This window comes from Mesoplodon bidens (genome assembly GCF_964165515.1).
Source record: "Mesoplodon bidens genome assembly, contig: HAP1_SCAFFOLD_452, whole genome shotgun sequence".
NCBI lineage: Eukaryota > Metazoa > Chordata > Mammalia > Artiodactyla > Ziphiidae > Mesoplodon > Mesoplodon bidens.
In genome coordinates, this window is record NW_027672147.1 from 179,746 (window position 1) to 202,095 (window position 22,350).

General features: G+C 48.3%; 1 protein-coding gene across 1 annotated transcript; it reads right to left on the minus strand.

The window, feature by feature from the left end:
* Window positions 1-76: 76 nt before the first annotated feature.
* On the minus strand, window positions 77-20,659 carry LOC308610537 (BCL-6 corepressor-like; the record flags this gene model as incomplete). Its single annotated transcript, XM_081259631.1, has 5 exons — window positions 77-222; window positions 677-922; window positions 6,525-6,711; window positions 8,109-8,452; window positions 20,656-20,659. 5 exons carry the CDS (start codon window positions 20,657-20,659, stop codon window positions 131-133), a joined length of 873 nt encoding a protein of 290 aa, XP_081115757.1. The 3' UTR covers window positions 77-130.
* Between the last annotated feature and the right edge of the window lie 1,691 nt (window positions 20,660-22,350).

A 22,350-nucleotide genomic window follows, 5' to 3' on the forward strand; every position in this document is an offset into this window, starting at 1 on the left:
TCATTGTCACTGCATTTAAGGGACTCCTCCAACCAGCTGCTGTTGCTTTTGGCCTCTGCCCTTTTCCTGCCAGGTTTCTCTTCGGAGATGCTATTGCCCTGGGGGGTGACCGCAGGCTGAACCGCCTGGGTCACTTCCTTCCTGCCCTGCCGGCCAGGTTTGCTCTCTGCTCCCGCCGTTCTCTAAGGTGCAGCAAGCGGCGCTGCTTTCTGGGATGGAGCCCTGTTAATTCAATGCACACCTCAGGTTGGTCAGCTCACTATAATGTGGCTCTTCTAAGTGGTTAGAGGAACTGTTTGTCATTTCCCTCTCAGGCTAGTCAGCTAATGGAGAAATAACTACAAATTAATGAAGAAGCCCCCCGGGGCGGGGGTGGTGGTGCGGGGAACAAACTGTCTTACACATCACTAACAGGGGTGGGGGAGGGGAGGGGTGTGGTCACTGTGTTGGCTGGAACTTGTCACCAAGTCTCGGGAGGGGGTCTATTTGCCTTTGGCCACCTTTGGGCTCCAGCCCCGCCACCTGGCTTTGGGGGGGTGGGGGTGGGATGGGGGTGGGGGGTGGGGAGGTGTGAGTGGCTCCCCCCAGGGATCCAGGGTGGGACTGGAACTTTCCACTGCTCCGCTCCAGGACTTCCGTAGGGTGCCCTGCGGGCCCGAAGCCAAACCGAGCTCACCTTTGGAGACCCGTCTCCGCTTGGCTTTCAGCAGAGAGTCCTCCGGGAGCACAGTGGTCTCAGTGTGGTTCCTGTTGCCAGACACCTTGCGCTTTCTGTTCAGCCGGAGGGTGGGGCTGCGTGACGCGTCCGGGGCCGCCTGGTCGGCGGGGGACTCTCTGGGGGGCTCCGTGTCCATATCCTCAGGAAGATCACTGTCTTCTGGGGCTTCAAAGCGGTCAGGTTTGCTTCCATCATAACACTCCCCTAGGGGAGGGGAGACAACCCGGAAAGGAGGGAACAAAGGTCACCAGGAGCAGGCAGGACCCCCACGCCCAAGGCAATCTGCTACCAACAGACCACCCCCCTTTGGAGACCAGGGGCCTCACACGCCAGAAGCACAAAACCCTCAGAAAGACGTCCCAAAGGAAGGACAGCTGAACACAACCAGCAAAGAAAGCAGAAAATGAGGCGCGTAGCCCACTCACAATCCATCCTTCAAGGGTCAAGGTGAGGCATCTACACCATCCGTCTATAGGCATGTGAGATAACTCCCTAACTGCTTAACTCTCCAAGGTGGCTTACTTTTAAAGGGGGGGTGAGTGACCTCACAGTAAGATCCAACCAATCAGGGCAGAGCTACAAATGACTATGGAAACAGCTGCTAGTCAACAAAAAAGGCTGATGTCATCAAGAGACCAAATAGCCCCCAACTGCCATGTACACAGACATAGCACCAATGTTCACTTGGGTCAGCAGGGGCGAGGGTGAAGAAAAAGGGTAGGGAAAGAATGGTGGGAGGCTGGGAAGCTGGGGAGACCAAGGCAAGAGGAGCCTGGCAAAGGGAAAGGAAAGGCTTCCTGGTGCACACACAAGGGTCAAGGGCAATTTCAAAGAACTCAACCAGATTGCTACAAGTCCGTCTGTCCTCTTTCCACACCCGTGGGGGGAAAGCATTTCACTGCCATCGAGGGGCTGCTCCTATTTCCTGTCTAGGAAGAAGGCCCACAGTGACACCAGTCACCCACCTGGCACGTCTCCACGCCTTCCTTCCCAGGCAACAAGCATCTAAGGACATTTCAAAGACAAGACTCCAACCCCCTTCGAGGGGGTGGGGTGGGGGGGTGCGGCGGGCAGGGCTGAAGTACTCACACCTCAGCTCCGCCTGTGTTGCTCCTGCCCCTCTGCTCAATCTAGCATCCACTTAGGGCTTTTCCTCCAATCACCCCAGCCTAACATCACTCCTCACTTTTGCTCTAGCCAAAGAAACAGTTCAACTGCTTTGCTAGTCACATTGTTTCTAACACACAAATAATTCCATAATGATCACTGTGCTGTTAAAGAGTTCCCCGAAGATGACCCTGTGTCCATCACCGGCCGGGGGTGGGGGTGGGTGTATGAGTTTGGTATTTCGTTAACACCTGAGCTAAGCTCCCACAGCCCGTTTTTCTAGATGAAATCATGGACACACCCCTCACATGCTGCTCGCATTCCTCCTCCTCTCCCTAGACCACTTCAAGTATCACTCCCACTTCTGCTCAGCAGGCTGGTCCCCTGATCAGCCTCTCTTGGGAGCATTCCCAGCATTTAATGGCAGCCAGTTGTGGGGATGAACCTCACCCTGGCCTGGGCTAGCCTGACCTGTGTTCTCAAGGGTGGAACACACTTAGCTTTTCTCCAAGGGTATCCCAAGGTGGGAGAGATCCCCATCTACTCTTGCCGGAATGGTGGAATCACCCCAACCGCGAGGGTCTCCTGCCATGGCAGCAGGAGAAACCCCAAACTCCTGGCCTGTGCTTACGGGTGATGCAGCACAGGCTACCGCAGGCCCGGTGAAGACGGCGTGCTGCAACTCTCACTCGGGCTGCTCTGTGACCCTCTTAAACACTCGGGCAGGAATGGCGCTGCTTTACAACTCGGCCCCCTTCACTTGTAAAGTGGGAATGTTGGGTTTCCTTGGTGGCGCAGTGGTTGAGAGTCCGCCTGCCGATGCAGGGGACACGGGTTCGTGCCCCGGTCTGGGAAGATCCCACATGCCGCGGAGCGGCTGGGCCCGTGAGCCATGGCCGCTGGGCCTGCGCGTCCGGAGCCTGTGCTCCGCAACGGGAGAGGCCACAACAGTGAGAGGCCCGCATACCGCAAAAAAAAAAAAAAGTGGGAATGTTACTGCTAGCCTCCCTCCAGGGTGGGCTTCATAATCACGGGCCGGGCTCAGCACAGAGAAAGGCTGGAAAAATCCCTTTAACCAAAAGATGCCAAGACTTTCAGACCAGCCTGAATCTCAGGCCTGAAATGTAGGAAATTTTAAGAGGTGAGCCCTGCTGGTTACACCATTGGACTTCTCTGGTCCAATCAGCCTTCGCTAAAAGCTCCGTGGGAGGGGATCCATGGAGGAATGGAAGGGCTACCTTAAGAACCCCCATGTCCAATTTGAAAGTTTCTTTTTCCAAACTAGGTCCATCCACCCTTCCCCCAACCCCAGAGCCTTTTAGGGCAAAGATCTCAATTCCCCTCAGCTAAGGCCCCCCAAGACCTTACGCTAGTGTGACCTTACCCAGGCCAGTAATAACCCTGAAGGACACCCACCCCGACTGCCCAAGATGCCCATGGCCACCAGCTATGGGGTAGAGGCTCCGTGTCACTTGGAGCTTCTCAAAGACTGTTCTAACCACGACCCACACGAGGATGACCCTTGAGGGCAAAAGAGATGGGGAGATAAATAGATGCACGGGGATCCTAACCATCAGGCTTTGCCATCATTGCTACTTTTGGCCCTTCTAAAAGTGGGAAGCCATGTGCCCTTGGTCACCCAGTCTAAGCAAGATGTGAACGTGGTCCCTGCAGCATGGTCTTATGACTCACAGCACATATATCCCAAATTCATTATGGTTGTACCATAGCATCACCTCACAGAAGCATCACCACAGCAACATTTACAAGTCACTGTGGCAACAAAGCACCCTCACCACTGTTGAGCCATGCCCAGTGAGGCCTAAACAAGGTGAGAGGGTTCTGAGTCGCTGCAAGGCTCCCCAGGATTAAAATCCCCTTCTCTGTAGCTTAACTGTAATAGCACCTCCAGTCAGGGCTAACCTTGTTCAAAGTTACACCCGCTACAGAAGGAGTGCAGGGGATCTCTGTTCCAAAGTAGTTTACAAACGTGCAGGTGCTCAGCTGGAAGAGAAGTTCCCTGAGCAAAGAAGTTTCATGAAGCCCCTTGACTGAGCCTTCCTCCAGCTCCTGGCCAGGCACTGCCACTGAGCAGGACCTAGGCCTGTCCCAGCCAAGTGGTTCGCAAGGGAGATGGTTACTCCAAGTTTGAGAAGGAAGGGACCAATGCCTCCTTGCCCCGCCCCATCTTCAAATGCCACTGAGGGTTCCTAGTGATGAACTTCCAAGTCTGAGGAACCTCCAAACTCATTTGGTGAACTTCCAAAATAAAAATTTCACTCAGCCACCCATGTGATCATAAAGAATAAATGAGTATCTCGGCCACTGTGTTTTCAAGTTAATTCCTTTTTTTAAACAACCCCCAGCAGCAAGATGCACCCGCGCCAGGACAACCAGGGCCGTGCAAACAGCACCCACCACCTTAGAAGCTCCTGGGCCCTCCATGGGTAGGGGCTGCCTCAGAAGGGGGAAGGCATCTTGAAGGCGTCCTGGACCCTCTCTGGGACCCCTGCCCGCCCCAAATCCCCGCCCCAGCTCCCATGTGCTCACAGCTCGGCTCTCGGCCACACCGACACCCATGAGAAGGACCTGAGCCCATATCAGCTGAAGACGTGATGGCCCAAGAACAAGAAGGCCCGTTCATATCCAGCTGAATGGAATGAACACCTGCTGGGCCTTGGACGTGGAGGCTGCAGTAAGAACAGTGGCCCCTTCAGGTGACCTTTCCTGACCAGCTATTTACAAACCCCACGTCTCTACAAGACAGAGGGTGGGTGGGGAACCCACCTCCATTGCCCCAACCTTTCAAACGGAGCCCCTCACCTTCCCCAACCCTTCTCCTGCCCTCCCATGGTGGCGATTCATGGCTCACTGGGCCACGTCCCGGGTGCTCCAGGAAGAGACCCGTCGGTCGGTCTGAGATTGGAGGCAGGCGGTGGGGGGAGGGGGCTTTCGGAATCATCTGGGGCTCAGGCCCTGCTCCCCATCAGCCACACCGAGTTCTCGTCTCCACGCTCAGCAGGAAAGACTGGGAAGGACGCACACTAACGTCTCTGGGAAGAAGGGTGGGTGAGGCCACTGAGACATGAAGGGCAGCGGCCACCCTGGGTTTGGCCACGTTGCTGGAGAAAAGGGCGAGAAGACTCGAGGCCGGTTAACTGCCCGCTCCCTTCCTCCAGCCTCCCTCACCATCCACCCGCAACAGGCAGATTCCCTCCTCAGAAAAGTGCATCCCCGTGAACTTGGCCGTGACCACTTTTACCACATCTCTCTGAGAAACTTCCCTAGGAGCTGAGTTATGAGGCCACTCAGGAGGGTAAGGGCTGCGTGTCAGCTGTGAGCACAGGCAAGGAGGGAGGCCTTCTTGCTGCTTCACTCCAGGGTGGCCTGGACCCTCCGTTTTTCATTCCAATCCCGAGGGGGAGGAGCTCGGAATCGTCTACTCCAGGCACATCAAGAGCCCCATCCCTCGGGTAAGGCCGCCACTGACTAGCCCCAGAAATCCCCTTCTACGGGAGCCACGTGGGACACACCGGTCCCGGTGTGGCTTACCCAGAACCCTGGCCACAGGCCTTTGTCTGACCCCAAAGATGAGCTGGGGGAGGGCAGTGCTCCAAGCAGCAGAGAGAAGCACACGCTGCTGCTGACCACAATTTTCCCGAACTGCATCAGGCACCCACGACCTAAGCGTGTGGGCCAACGCCGACCCTACGACTGGGTCCAAGGGCCTGGGCCTCCCAAACGTGCCCACCACCCCCGACTGTCCCGTCTCAGGAGGATTGCACGCCCACCCTGTCCTCGACGTTCACCTAGGTGCCCTCACTCACCATCACCGGTGAGGTTTCTGGGGTCCGGAGCAGGCTGCAGGCCACAGGCCACAAGCACGCACACTGAAGAAAGCGGGAGAAAGACCTCCACTTGCTGCCAACGCATCTCATTAGCCCAGGAAGTCTCGAGGGCAAAGCCCGAAGTCAACCCCAGTGGGGGAGCAGCCGAGGGGACCGCAGAGTGTGACTCGAGGCCAACACGAGCTTTCTCTCCAGTTCGGCCTCCAGAACAGAACACACCCGTCTGGTGGGAAGAACGGCCTCGCTGATCCCACGGCCTGGGAGCGTGGTGTCAGCTCCTCATGACTGCAAACGAGCCTCCACAGAACACAATGATGCTCATCTCTCTGGGGCCTTCATCAGCCCTCATCGCACGTGAACGAAACCTCTGCCTCTGGAGGGAGAGTCCGAGTACTCTCCACACCCTCCCACAGGAGACTGTCACTCTGGAGGGTCTGGCTCTGGCTGCAAGTGTCATCCCACTGCTACCAAAAACCCGTGTCCGTACCTGCTACACAACAGAACACATACCTGCTACGCCGGAGGTCCTGCACTGCCATTCCTCTGCTCTACTGTATCAGACTATGACTAACTACAGGACTAGCATTGCTCCGGAAAAAGGAGATGCGTGCCAGGAAACAGCATTTCATAGGTGCTTCACTCCTGGATGCCGCAACGCTCAAAAGGACAACCAGCCTTGCAATCCACAGCTGGGAAGGGTGGCCAGAGCAGCCCGTTCTCCGAACAGCCAGCACCCAGACGCTGGGCCGTCGGAAGCGTACTGCTTCCTCTCACCTCCCTCGGCACTGGGAGCGGAACCGCCCCGTTCCCACCGACGTGGTACCACACGCGAGCCGCCTGGGTTCACTTACATCTCTCACTGTCGTTCTGGTCGGCAATGGCCTCCTCCGGGGTGACCGACTTTGGCTTTTTGTCCTGACTTCCTTTCAGCCTTTCCCAGTCAGCGGGGCTGAATTTGCGCACCTCGGAGTCTTTGGTCGTGGGGTGGCCACCTTCTCGCTCTTTCATCTCCAACTCTGAGAAGCGCATCACTGCACGCTACAAAGAGAACGGAGATGGAAAAAAGACACACCTTACCACCAAAGCTATTTCACTGCCCTTACCTTAAAGGAAAGTATCTTCAAAGAAAAGTTTGCCCAAAACCAACCACAATTTATGATACAACTGAGATATTTTAAAATTGAACGATAAAACGTAAGAGTGTCTATGTGTAACTAGTCACACACTCTTTATTCGTAAAGCCATACGTATGTAGAGATATATGTGGTGTGTATATATAGCCATACATACACTGTGGCATACAGACAGACATTCTCTTTCGAAGGTAAATAAAACAAAACAAAAACACAACGCAAAGAAAGCGAAACAAAAACACAACAGAAAACAAATGCACAGTGAATAAAGACGACCATGGCCCACAAACTTCCCTTTGTATATTTGGAAATGAAATTTAACTCAAAAGGTTTATGGAAGATTCTAGTAATAAAAATTTGAAGAATTGACCTCACAGTAAGCAGCGGGTAGACATAAAATACTGTCCTCTTGTAATCCTTCCATCTATGTAATTAAAATGGGCACTCAATGGATCATTTAGATAACTTCAGCCATTTTTATAAGCATAAACCAATTTTTTTCTTAACATTGCAAAACAATTTGGCTTTATTTGTCTTTTAATTAAAAGTAAAATATCTTAAGGAAATTCCTATACAACATCTATCATTCACTAGCAAGTTAAATACATACTCTATCCCATTAAGCAAGGTTTGTGTTTTTGTTTTGTTTGTTTGTTTGTTTTTTGGGTGGAAAAAAAAATTGCATGAATCTCACAGACATGCGGCCGCTACACACCTCCACCAAGTATCACGTAAGGCATTCTAAGCAGCGCTTTTAGGTATATTTGTTAACGTACAGTAACGGCAGAGAAATCAAAGCGATTGATAGGTAAATGTCATGCAGTCTTTTAGACATCCTTCGCAATAATTAAAACTTCCGGGCCTCCCTGGTGGCGCAGTGGTTGAGAGTCCGCCTGCCGGTGCAGGGGATACGGGTTCGTGCCCCGGTCTGGGAGGATCCCATATGCCGCGGAGCGGCTGGGCCCGTGAGCCATGGCCGCTGGGCCTGCGCGTCCGGAGCCTGTGCTCTGCAACGGGAGAGGCCACAAGAGTGAGAGGCCCGCATACCGCAAAAAGAAAAAAAAAAAAAAAACTTCCGTTATCAGCATTCGAGTGGAGTTCGCTTAAAATCTACAGAATAACTTAAAGTATCCACTTACGTCCCCTTACTGGACACATTTCAAACATTTAAATTATCCTAAGCTTCATTAACCAAATCAGCCCAGTGTCCTGCCCTATCATACCCCCGGCCCCCTCCTCTTCACACATTAAAAAAACCTGACAACTGGTCAGGCTCCTGAAATTCGGGTGGTGGGGGCTCACCTGCAATGCCCGCTCCTCCCGACTGAGCTGACGGGAGTCTGCGTACAGTCCGGTAGCGACACACTTGAACCGGTCACCCACGTAACCAGCGGAGTTTGCGATTCTCTTTGCCAGCTTAGATGGCTTCGGTTTCAGAACTTTGCCATCGGTTGATCCTGCCTCGTCAGCTCCGTCTTTGGTGTAGGTGGGGGTGACGTCCACACTCGGTGGGGCACTGCCCACGCAAAATGGTTTGGGATCCTCTTGGGTTTTCCCGAACGTGACCGCAGAGCCGTCGCTCCCTAGGGTCGGCTCCAGGAATGCAGTCGAGACCGGCGTCACCAGGTTCTCCTTGTTGGTTACCGCTGGAACATTCTCCTTGCTTAAGCCGGAAACTGGCTGGCCCGGAGCCTGTTTGAAAGTATAGGCTTCGTGGAAGTCACTGATGCACCCCAACTCCTCTCTCAGGGCAATGAAATCCCGGTGTGGCTGTAGGGCCATATTTTACTTTTTTATTTTTTAATATATGTTCACATGTTTCCATAAAGGATCCAAGGTGGCCCATAACGTAAGGACACACAATATTAGCTTTAAAAAAACATGGAAAAAAAAAAAAAAAAGGGAAATCATGATCCTGGAAATGGGTTGCATCCTTTTAAGGGGTGAGAATAACAGAATGAGTGAGCCAAAGATTTGGGAAAGGATCTCACATTTCCAAACGACCAAATCTTAAAATTGCACCAAGTGGGAATGTAGCTGTGGCAGTATTAACCTGAGAGAGCTCTATGATCGCTGTCTTTACTCATCACTTGGTTGCAAGGTTATAAATGACAGGGTAAGTGAAGGAGGGCAAGTAGACAGATAAGAGTCATTTCCTGATTCTCAAAAGAAGGGGCATCACCTAGGGAAGGGGACTGCAAAATCCTACAGGAATCCTCTTCATATACTAAATTTTCTAGGTGGCAAAAGTATCTCCTTTGACCCTAGCAGCCAGATGGAACTGAGAAAAGTAGTGAAAAGCTACTCAACTGAATGCAAGTCATATGACTAGGAGCATGTCAGTGAAAAGTTCAAGGGAAGATGCTGTGGAAGAGCAGTTCACCTTGTGGTTGAGCGTCCTCAGAACGTGCAATGGGAGGTGCAGTACCTGCTCTGTCTCACAGGGACCCTCCAACCTCTAAACGCATCTTTCCTGGGAAGCTGAATTCAAAAAGTCAATTTTAAAAAAAGATAGGGCTTCCCTGGTGGCGCAGTGGTTGAGAGTCCGCCTGCCGATGCAGGGGACACGGGTTCGTGCCCCGGTCCGGGAAGATCCCACATGCCGCGGAGCGGCTGGGCCCGTGAGCCACGGCCGCCGAGCCTGCGCGTCCGGAGCCTGTGCTCCGCAATGCGAGAGGCCACAACAGTGAGAGGCCCGCGTACCGCAAAAAATAAATAAATAAATAAATAAATTTTAAAAAGATAAAAGTCTCTAGTAGAGAAATTGTATCAGAGCCTAGTATTAAGAGCTGTAGAACCACAAGTTTCCCATGATACGGCCTTAGCAGAGGCTGTTAAGGCAGTGACAGAAAATTTGTACCGAGGGAAATAGCAGAAGAGTTTGCCTACAATTCACGAAAATGCTCCCTGCACTTGGCCTGAAGGAAATCAGCAAAATTTGTAACAGCTTGTGTATTTGTATGCGGGATGGAGAACGAGTTTAATTTTTTAATTTCTCTGAATTATCACGTAAGATTCAGAAGATGCTCTCTCTGCCTAGAAGCCACCCCACTGGGATAACTATGCCTACGGAGTGCCTTTGCCTATGACTCCTACTTGCTAACAGACTGGCAGCCTGGCCCCAGGGCCTGGTCGCTGCTCCCAGTGCAAAGGTGGATATGGTGTCAACGGTTGCAAAATCAAAGCCCCGTACATCCTCTCCATGCCTCGGTCCCACCCCCCACCCCACTCACCATTGATGTTCAGGAAGGGGAAGGTGTCCTGGATGGGAACGTGGTGCTGTGACTGGTCCAGCTCACCTTCCTCATCTTCTTCATCCACACCATTATCTTTCTCATCCCAAGGAGCAGATCCAGTGGATCCTACCCGAGAAACACACACACACACACACAAAGGTCAAAAGTGAGGCGCTCACGTTGCACTGTCATCCCTGCAGCTGACCCACTGTTCAAGCTAGGCACTGCCAGCACAGAGGTTCCTTGGGTTCAGTGTGCACCCTCAATGCCAAAGAGTGGGAACCAAGGGTGTTCACCCCACTCCCAGCTCCTCCTACGGAGCCCCAGTGCAAGCTCTCATCCCCTCCCCTATCCAGGAGCTGCAGACCCTACTCCCTTCTCCTAGAAACCTTTTAATTCCTACTCTAAACCCCTTTCTACACATTCGCATCCCTTCTAAGGACCCAAGGAGCACAGCTTCTCTCCTTTATAAGCTTACTGTGAAGACAGACCCTTCCCTCATGGCAGAGCCTCACTAGATTCACTGGAGGTCAAGTCTAAATTATCTGGCTCTTAGTCGGAACTGGCTCAACATTGAGTAAATATAGGGATCAGGTGGTATTCTCCTAGGAAAAATACCATACAAATTAAATGATCACTTACCCATCATTTATAAAGAGAACTTAATAGCCTTCATAATGTCATGGCAATTGATTCTTAGAACAGCCTTTGAAATACGCAGGAAAGATGAGAACCCAGATTTTATAGTGGAAGAAGCTGAGGCTCAAAATGTTGAATGACTTGATTCAATGTCCCACAAGTAGTGAAATAGAAAGACCGAGGTTTATAACTCAGACCTTCTAAGTTTTAAGCCCTCCTTCTTCTAAACTACCTGGCCTCTGTTCTCAGTGTTGAGTCCCAAGAGAAGTTATTTTTTATAGAACTCAATACCCCCTCTTCTTTCTAATGCTTTACTGTTCCACTGGGTGGGCAGGAAGACTGTGCTGAGTTTATATCTTTTGTTCTCTGGGTTCTTTCTAGGGACAGCATTTCTTGCTTTATTTACCAGTCTTCAACTTTGTAAGCGAGGCGACTTTCAAGTCGACTATCGCTTTAAGGGTCCAGCCCGGAACCTGGCACACTGTCCACCTTCTCCCCAGCAGCTGGGGCCTCACCTGGGTTAATGATAGAGCCCTGGGGCTGGGGGATGTCACACACTTGATATATCTTCACTGGGTTCATGGGCACCTCCTTGGTGCCGTCGTACATCAGGTTGAATTCCCTGCTCTTGTTGAGCGCACAGCGGAGCTGGGCCTTCCATTTAGCTGGGTCGGGGTCGTCCACCCCTTCCTGGTACTTCCCCTGTCTCCACAGCCCAGGCCTGAGGGATAGGAAACTGCAGTGAGTGCCTGCTTGTTGCCCAGAAACACTGGAAAGTGTGCCCCTCCTCCCTCGTACAGACACAGATACACACAGCCCTGCCTGACCGCCCCATCACCCCAACTCCAATTTACAGAGACTGCAGCAGAAAACACCACGCTGGGGACCAGGCAAGGCAGGGCCTGAGACAAATTCAGCCAAATGCAAATACAGTATTTTAAAAAGAGGAGTCTCATCTCAAGTGCTTGTGCCAGCATCATCTGTCAGGACTACAATGGCCTTAATGAAGGGTTAAAACTAAAGAAAAATCTGGAACAAGTATACACCAAAATACTAATGGCAACTTTTGGATAGCAAGATTTCAGGTAATTTTGTTTTGTTTGGCTTGCCTTATTTGTTTTTCACATGAATTGCTTATATAATAAGAAGAGAAAGGGAGGTGGCGTATGATATGAAGAATTTAGGCTTGCAGTTCCCTCTCCCTTCAGTCTTTAACCTGATGCACAAATAACTGTTGAAACCAAGTACCTTTAGGAGTAGCAGCCCATAGGAGGGCAGGAAGCACGCTCTGGGGGTTCAGCTGGCCTCAGTGCGAGGCTGAGGGCCTCAAGTCCTAATAAACTCACACCACCTGCCTTTCCCTGCTTCCTCAAACTCCCACATTGGGAACATTTTGCTGGGAACACCAGTGGCTGGTGGCCTGGGCCAAAACCAGTGTGGCCCCGCCTCTCTGGTTTTCAATTTCCAGGTCTAACAGGCATCTATGTGTCTGTTCACGGGATATCAGCCCTCCCCCACTGTTAACGTATCTCAGATGTCTACACTTTCTTCAGGGCTGTGACGTATGTGCTGGTGCAGAAAAGGGGGATGTCTTTTGCAGAGGACTCAAGATCAAGAGAACGAGATGGACCGGCCAGACTGCTCCCACTTGATGTTAGGAAGATAAGGTGGCCATGTAGTTAGAATTCTGCAGGGGAACATAGCCTATAGAGTCTATGGGTTTGCGGATCCACAACTTTTATTTTTTCAGTAATGCCAACCAAGCTCGTAAGAGACTGACATATAATCCAGAATGCCAGTCTACTCGTTTTCAAAGGGGGATAAAGCTGGTCAGTGACCAGCATGGTTAAGTCCAATAACCTGGACATAACCATGTATGATCTCAACCAGTAACTCCTGTATCTGGTTTCTAATGACAATTCCAAGAACATAAGACCCACTCAACATTTAAATCCAAATTTTCAGATGACTCCAAAGCTAAATGGAAATGATTTGATATTGAACTCTAAATCTGCATTATCTAGACTATCTCTTACCCAGTTGGGTAACCCAGAAGCGACAGTAAAAGGCTCCTGCTTTCCCAAAAATCACAGGGTGTAAAGATGAAAAGCACTGGAAAGGCAAGACCCCCAGTGAATTTGCAAAGCTGCTCTTGTGTCTTTGTCTTTTTGACCTTGAAGCCAGGAGAAATTCTAAAAATACAAATGTATTAATTTTTAAAACTTGACTTTACTGAATATTGTTCAGATCCCCAAGCCTACAAAAATTATTTTATTTTTTTAAAAATGCTCCCTCGGGCTTCCCTGGTGGCGCAGTGGTTGAGAATCTGCCTGCCGATGCAGGGGACACGGGTTCGAGCCCTGGTCTGGGAAGATCCCACATGCCACGGAGCAACTGGGCCCGTGAGCCACAACTACTGAGCCTGCGCGTCCGGAGCCTGTGCGTCCAGAGCCTGTGCTCCGCAACAAGAGAGGCCGCGACAGTGAGAGGCCCGCGCATCGCGATGAAGAGTGGCCCCCACTTGCCACAACTAGAGAAAGCCCTCGCACGGAAACGAAGACCCAACACAGCCAAAAATAAATAAATAAATTTATTAAAAAAAAAAAAAAAAAAAAAATGCTCCCTCTTCAGACTATACTACAAAGCTACAGTAATCAAGACAGTGTGGTACTGGCACAAAAACAGAAAGATAGATCAATGGAACAGGATAGAAAGCCCAGAGATAAACCCACACACATATGCTCAACTTATCTTTGATAAAGGAGGCAGGAATGTACAGTGGAGAAAGGAAAGCCTCTTCAATAAGTGGTGCTGGGAAAACTGGACAGGGACATGTAGAAGTATGAGACTAGATCATTCCCTAATACAATACACAAAAATAAGCTCAAAATGGATTAAAGACCTAAATATAAGGCCAGAAACTATCAAACTCTTAGAGGAAAACATAGGCAGAACACTCTATGACATAAATCACAGCAAGATCCTTTTGGACCCACCTCCTAGAGAAATGGAAATAAAAACAAAGATAAACAAATGGGACCGAATGAAACTTCAAAGCTTTTGCACAGCAAAGGAAACCATAAACAAGACCAAAAGACAACCCTCAGAATGGGAGAAAATATTTGCAAATGAAGCAACTGACAAAGGATTAATCTCCAAAATTTATAAACAGCTCATGCAGCTCAATAGCAAAAAAACAAACAACCCAATCCAAAAATGGGCAGAAGACTTAAATAGGCATTTCTCCAAAGAAGATATACAGACTGCCAACAAACACATGAAAGAATGCTCAACATCATTAATCATTAGAGAAATGCAAATCAAAACTACAATGAGATATCATCTCACACCAGTCAGAGTGGCCATCATCAAGAAATCTAGAAACAATAAATGCTGGAGAGGGTGTGGAGAAAAGGGAACACTCTTGCACTGCTGGTGGGAATGTGAATTGGTACAGCCACTATGGAGAACAGTATGGAGGTTCCTTAAAAAACTAAAAATAGAACTACCATATGACCCAGCAATCCCACTACTAGGCATATACCCTGAGAAAACCATAATTCAAAAAGAGACATGTACCAAAATGTTCATTGCAGCTCTATTCACAATAGCCCGGAGATGGAAATAACCTAAGTGTCCATCATCGGATGAATGGATAAAGAAGATGTGGCACATATATACAACAGAATATTACTCAGCCATAAAAAGAAACGAAACTGAGCTATTTGTAATGAGGTGGATAGACCTAGAGTCTGTCATACAGTGTGAAGTAAGTCAGAAAAAGAAAGACAAATACCGTATGCTAATACATATATATGGAATTTTTAAAAAATGTCATGAAGAACCTAGGGGTAAAACGGGAATAAAGACACAAACCTACTTGAGAATGGACTTGAGGATATGGGGAGGGGGAAGGGTAAGCTGTGACAAAGCGAAAGAGAGGCATGGACATATATACACTACCAAATGTAAGGTAGATAGATAGTGGGAAGCAGCCGCAGAGCACAGGGAGATCAGCTCGGTGCTTTGTGACCGCCTGGAGGGGTGGGATGGGGAGGGTGGGAGGGAGGGAGATGCATGAGGAAGGGATGTGGGAACAGATGTATATGTGTAACTGATTCACTTTGTTATAAAGCAGAAACTAATAAAAATAAATAAATAAATAAATAAATAAATAAAATACAAAAAATACAAAAATAAAAATGCTCCCTGCCTCAAAGGAGTTTACAATCCCTTAAAGTAGACAGATGAGTCAATAGATCAGAAATATAGATACTATGTAACACCAGTAAAACTGCCTAATCCATAAAGAGTCGGGGGGTAGGTATGGTTGGCTAAGTTTATCAGAATTTATGATTCTAGGGCTGAATCTTGAACATGGGTAGAAGTTAACCAGGTGAGAAGCGTGGGTCACGATACTCTAAGCAGAAGAAGCTTTATGGGCAAAGGCAGAGGCTGAAAAGCACAGTGCTTAGGGGACCTACAAGCAGTTCAGCTTGCGTGGAGGCAGCATGAGATGAAAGTCTGGGCTTGTAAGTAGGAACCATGCCAAGGAGTTTGGACCTGATTCTTAGAACACTGAGAACCACTGAGAGAGTTAAGCAGGTTGTGATGGGATCAGATTTAAGCTTTAGAAAGAACCCTCTAGCTGCAGGACTGAAAAGGGTTTAGAGGGAGGCAAGGCATGAAGATAACACATAGTCTCTATATAAACCATATAATAGTGTCACTAGGGTCTGAACTAAGGAGGTGGCGGTAGGGATAGAGGATACAGGTAATGAACGAGCCGTTAAAGACGCTGACTTGACAGAGCTTGATGAGGAACTGAGTCCTTGAAGAAGGTGAGAGAGAAATCAAGGATGATTCCCTGGTTTAGGGTTTGGGAGACTGGGTGGGGGGTGATGCTGGCCACTGAGATAGGAGCAGGTTTAGAAAGATGATTTCCCTTTGGAAATGTCGGAGTTCAAATGCCTGTGGAAGGCCTAGGGGAGGAGGCCCAGCATGCCCAGGGCAGTTTTTTATCCCCACTCACCTCTCACATCACCTGAGGGACTCTCCCTGCCTGCCTCCAGCCTGGAAGAAGGTCCACCAGATTACTGACATCTCTGCCCTGTGGGCAAGGACCAATTTCTTTTCATTTCTGTATCCCTGCTCAGGCTTTAGCACACAGTAGGTCAATGTGTATTTGTTGAATTGCCTCAAATTTACAGAAATACACTTCTTGGGGAATGAATAAGTTGCTATTACGGATGGAAGACCAGGAAAACAGCTATGAGCAGAAGGCCAAGGAGACACTGCAGAAAGTGCTGGAGGAGAAAATGCGTGCACAACAGCAACTGCAGAGCAAACAGGTGTGGGGATGCTCCATAATCCTTGGGGCTGGGAACCCTGGGGCAGTCTGGGTGGCAAGGGAGCCAGCTGCACAACTCCCTGGAACCCCCAAGGCACCACCCTCTCCTCTGATCTCCCTCAGCGGTCCCTGGCCCTGGCCGAGCACAAGTGTGAAGAGTGGAAGAGCCAGTACGAGAGCCACCCCCAGCATGCAACTGTCCCCTACCCTGCCAGCCCAGTAATCATGAACGCCGTCTTCCTTCTCTTTTTTACAATGTGGTACATATGGATTTTTTTTTGAATGAGATTTAACCAGCTTTTAAACCTTTCTTCTTTCTAACAATATCAGTACTCTCTGACTCTCCAAATGCGCCTTTTCAAGTTGATTTAATTTATGGAAAAATCACCCTTCATACTTGCCCTTTCTTTTTTAAACCTCCCCATGGTAGTGTAATGTAGTAGAAGGAGATTTGGCCTGGGAGTTTGGACACCAGGGTTCTAGCGGCAGTAACCCACAGTTACACACGTTATATTATTAAAGAAAAAAGTAACTTACAGAAATGTATGAGGCCATTATGCACATACACACAAATATATATTCACTCATATATCCATAAAAAAGTAGTCTGGAAGGTTCTATAAAATGTTAAAGGTGTTCATCCCACGGTGGAGGAGATATACGTTAACTGTATTACCCTCTTAAATTTTTACAGTAAATATATATTACTTTTATAATTTAAAAAGCCAAACTTTTCATTTTTAAAAACCTAAAACATGAAAGAAAACTGGAAAACCAACAAAATTAAAACAATCCCTAAGTCTGAGGCAACGATTTTTTTATCCGAGTACAAGTGATGAATGAAAATACTAAGAATGGTGTGTGACACCTTAAAGTATAGAAAAAAATACAGTAAGGCAAGTAGGCATTAAGATAATAGAATATAAAAAGTTACCCAGATATATTCAGACAATGGACTATTATTCCAGTAATAAAAAGAAATGAATTACTAATATGAGCTACACGGATGAGTCACAACATGAGGAGCCAAAGAAGCCACGTGCAAAAGGGTACTTATTGTATGCTTCCATTCATATGAATTTCTAGAAAAGGAAACACTAATACATAGTGAAAGAAAGCATGTCAGTGGTTGCCTGATGCCAGGCCTGGGAAACTGACTGTAAAAGGATAAGAAGGAACTTGTTGCAGGTATTGGAAGTGTTCTGTATCTTGACTTTGGCGATGACAATATAGATATACACATTTGTCAAAACTTACCAAATTACACGCTTAAAATGGGTACACCTTGTTGAATGTAATTCATACTTCAATAAAGTTGATTTTAAAGTTAAATTAAAAAGTCACCTATGGGGACTTCCCTGGTGGCACAGTGGTTAAGAATTCGCCTGCTAATGCAGGGGACGTGGTTTCAAGCCCTAGTCTGGGGAGATCCCACATGTCGCCGAGCAACTAAGCCCATGCGCCACAACTACAGAGCCTGTGCTCTAGAGCCCGTGAGCCACAACTACTGAGCCCGTGTGCCACAACTACCGAAGCCCACGTGCCTAGAGCCCATGCTCCACAACAAGAGAAGCCACCACAGTGAGAAGCCGGCGCACTGCAACAAAGACACAATGCAGCCAGAAATAAATAAATTAATAATAATTAAAAAAAAAATAGTCACCTAGATGTCTGAGTGAGACAGAGTTCCTTTCAGCTTTCCGTCCCAGCTCTTCTCTGAAGCCTCCCCTCATTCACCCTGGCAGCATGTGACCACTTTGCATCTCTTTAACACCTTATATTTATCGGTTCCATTCAGATTGGATGCTTGAAAAGTTTTGTGTATTTTATGTCTATCTTCCATTCAACTTGGTTCCTCTAAGGCAGGAACAATCATCTCTTTCATAAATTGAGACCATTACAAAAACAGAATTATGTTCCCTTTCCTCTCAATCAGGGGAATTTGAAGTAGGATTGATGAAATCCTGGAAATCATAAGCAAAAATGTCATTTCTGCATTTTTATGGCCACAGGGTCCTGTGTTTTCATCAGATTCTTGAAGATATCACAGAGCCCAACAATGTTAAGAATCTCTGCTTTGAATCCATGTGCTTTCACCCAGCTCTGTGGTACAAGGCACCCTGCCCCTGGGGCAATCTGTCTGTGGTCCCTGCAAAGATGATAAACCCACATCAGAGACACTCACTCTTCTGCATGTCAGTGGACTCCACTGCCAGCTCTTCCTCCACAATGACGTCACTCTCGCCATCTTCAAGATTCATTTCTGTCTCATCTAGAACACTGTCTTCTTCCTCTTCCTCCTCCTCATCTTCCTTGGAGACATCCTTTAATGTGGCAAGTAGTCTGTTGTAACCAGAAACTTGTTCTGGTTCACTCTATGCTTCACTTTCAGAACTTGAAGTATCTATAAACTCTCTGACTAAAAGGAAAATGGGGATTTTAAAAACAAAAATTATACTGTTCTTGTTGCTACCCCACGACTATCATCAGGTCCACAGTGGAACCAAGTTCAGACTTTTCTAGATAAAAACTAGCTTTTCTGCAAATATGCAGTCCTATCTATTCAACCAGACCTAGCACCAAATTTGTTTCAAACAGCTAATCTAGCTATGATTCTAGAAGCGCTTCCTCTTCTTTGAACTGCTCATGTTCCACATGGGAATACAGCAAACTAAACACACGGAGCTTTAGGTTATAAGGCGATCTAACCTATGTGTCAGACATTTGGCACCTTTAAAGGAGCAACAGGAAAACTTACAACAAAAAAGTGTACTTTATTTCTGAGTCTGTGGTAATGAAATAAGACCTTTGATGATTTTGCACTCTATTTTATGTTAAGCAAACATGACATTCCCTCTTAGGATTCACCAAGAGCCCTCTGGTAAGCCTCCTTAACAGGTTCTAACAGGCTAATCTCTCAGGACAGTTTCATACTCTATACTATATTAGTTATCACAATGGCATTTTAACAGACATCTGCACTTAAAACTAAGCAATATTACTAAAGTATAGCTTACATCTAAAATCAAAGAGAGTGGAAATGTAGCCAAACTTTATTACCATATATAATCTTAAAAGTAACAGTCCAGAATCTACTATCATAAAGAAGGTATAAAGCATTACCAGTTGACAAGTCTGTGGTTTTGCTTCCTTTCTGGAAACCCTGAGAAGAAACAGGCAATGTTAAACTTTAACTACAGTAGGTAGCAATTAGGAAAAGTCTAATGATACAACTTTAAATGAACATGGCAGACTATACCGTTATAAATACATTATATCTATTGTCAAGTAAAAACTCCATATGCATTTGGACAGGTTTTGGAAGGATATGCCAAATAAATAAGAGACGAATGAAAAAGTCTAACAAGACCACATGACAAATACTACAGTCACACAGTAACAGGCTCTCATCCAAAAGATGGGAAATTTTGGCAAATAAAAGCCCTCGGGGTTCACCTTTTCTAGCAAATTTCTTAAGTAGACTATCCCTCTAACTGTTGATAAAGCAGCCCAAAGGGGTGGGATGAGCACTAAGATCATAACTGAGAGTCTGGACACTTAGAGAGGAACCCACAACTACCCAAACATTAGTTTCCTCATGGTCATTGAATAGATAGGTGATGTCGAGGGTCCCAAGCAATTCTTTTTTATTTTTTTTAACTTCTTTAATTTATTTATTTTGGCCTGCTATGGGTCTTCGTTGCTGCGCCCGGGCTTTCTCTAGTTGCGGCGACAGGTGGCTTCTCTTGTTGCGGAGCAGGGGCTCTAGGCTCGCGGGCATCAGTAGTTGCACCACCCTGGCTCAGTAGTTGTGGCTCGCGGGCTCTGGAGTGCAGGCTCAATAGTTCTGGCGCACGGGCTTACTTGCACCGCGGCATGTGGGATCTTCCCGGACCAGGGCTCGAACCCCTGTCCCCTCCCTTGGCAGGCGGATTCTTAACCACTGCGCCACCAGGGAAGCCCCCAAGCAATTCTTTAAAAACATAGAAAACGAACACAAGCTTATAAAACCTCTGCCCAGTCGCCACACAGGAGGCGTGCCGTCTAGCATAAAACTACAGGCTCAACAAAGGGTAGGAAGACCGGCGAAGAACCCCACCTCAGGCGGGAAGCCGCCAGGATCCCCGGGCGAGCTAGGCCGGCGCCGGGGCAGCGTGGCACGCGGCGGGAGCTGCCCTGTCACTACCCCCGGGGCACCGGCGGACCAAACGCGGGGACACGCGGGCTCCCACCGGGAAAGGACGCCGGCAGCGCCGGTCCCAGCCTCGCCTCTCCATACCTGTCATAGAAGGGATGCTCCTCGCCGAAATCCCTTAGATGCTTCTTCTGCCTTTTAGTTAGGGAGTTGAGCAGCTGGCTCTGGCTCTGGCTCCGGCTCCGGCTCCGGTTCCGGCTCCCGCGTTTGCCCATGGGGAAGACGTCAAGTCAGCCAACCTCCAAGAATCGCGTTTTTCACCTGGCAGTCGTCTCCTCCACCAACTCACGCGGGATTGCCAACGGCGCTTTACGGCGGAAGCAGGGTGCCATAAAGCAGACCCGCTTTACGTCGCGCTTGTACGACAGGCGTTAGAACCTCCTGTTTCCCATTCCGCCCCCTAGCGAGGCGCTTTGGAAGCACGCGCACGCATGCGCAGCTTTTCTCTGAGCCCCGTAAGGCAGGCAGGCAGGCAAGGGAGGCTTCGGGCTTCCCCAGGTGGGTAAATGGGTGGGTGTACTTTGTGCGTCTGTTTTGGCTGTGAGAATCAGCCTGCATAAACGTGTAGTAACTGAGATGGTTGAATGCAGTGCCTTTCTATTATGCCATAATACAAATACCAACTAACATTTAAGGCTGCCGGTGCATCTCAATTCATCCTCACAACAGTAAACAAATAGGCCTTGTTAATAAGCCTGATATTGGAGATGAGAAAGCTGATGCTTACAAAAGGTTACATACACACTAGCAAGAGAGGAGATGGAAACCTAATTCTCTCTGATGCGACCACAGGCTTTTCCCACTAGGATCTGCCACATGCGTGTGCTGTGTGAAGAATGAGGACGCAAGGCTGAGATTCCCGCCCTTACCCTACCCCCTCATTTTCTGAAAGTATTGCAAGGACCCTTGGTAACATATCTGTTCTGGCATTTTTCATGTTATAAAAGCAAAAACACATCCAGAGAGGTAAAGTGACTTTCCTAAATCACCCGGAGAGTCGATGTTAGAGAAAGCAGTAAAACTCAATAAAGTGTCTCAAAACTGAATTGGGGCAAATTGGGATGGAAAACTTTTAAAAGTTAAGTAACTTTGCTATATCTGGGTCGTGGTGGTGGTTACACCTGGTATACAATTACCAAAATTAATCAAACTGAACCTTTGAAATTGGTACATTTTAATGCAAGTAAATAATAATCTCAATAAACAAAGAGGTGAGAACAGCGCAACTGGACTTAATACTCTAGAGACAGGCAGAGTGTGCAGGGATACTTAAAAACCACAGGATAGGGCTTCCCTGGTGGCGCAGTGGTTGAGAGTCCGCCTGCCGAGGCAGGGGACATGGGTTCGTGCCCCGGTCCGGGAGGATCCCACGTGCCGCGGAGCGGCTGGGCCCGTGAGCCATGGCCACCGAGCCTGCGCGTCCGGAGCCTGTGCTCCGCAATGGGAGAGGCCACAACAGTGAGAGGCCCGCGTACCACAATAAATAAATAAATAAATAAATAAATTTTAAAAAGATAAAAGTCTCTAGTAGAGAAATTGTATCAGAGCCTAGTATTAAGAGCTGTAGAGCCAGAAGTTTCCCACGATACGGCCTTAGCAGAGGCTGTTAAGGCAGTGACAGAAAATTTGTACCGAGGGAAATAGCAGAAGAGTTTGCCTACAACTCACGAAAAGGATCCCTGCACTTGGCCTGAAGGAAATCAGCAAAATTTGTAACAGCTTGTGTATTTGTATGCGGGATTGAGAATGAATTTCATTTTTTAATTTCTCTGAATTATCACGTAAGATTCAGAAGATGCTCTCTCTGCCTAGAAGCCACCCCACTGGGATAACTATGCCTACGGAGTGCCTTTGCCTATGACTCCTACTTGCTAACCGACTGGCAGCCTGGCCCCAGGGCCTGGTCGCTGCTCCCAGTGCAATGGTGGATATGGTGTCAACGGTTGCAAAATCAAAGCCCCGTACATCCTCTCCATGCCTCGGTCCCACCCCCCAACCCACTCACCACTGATGTTCAGGAAGGGGAAGGTATCCTGGATGGGAACGTGGTGCTGTGACTGGTCCAGCTCACCTTCCTCATCTTCTTCATCCACACCATTATCCTTCTCATCCCAAGGAGCAGAT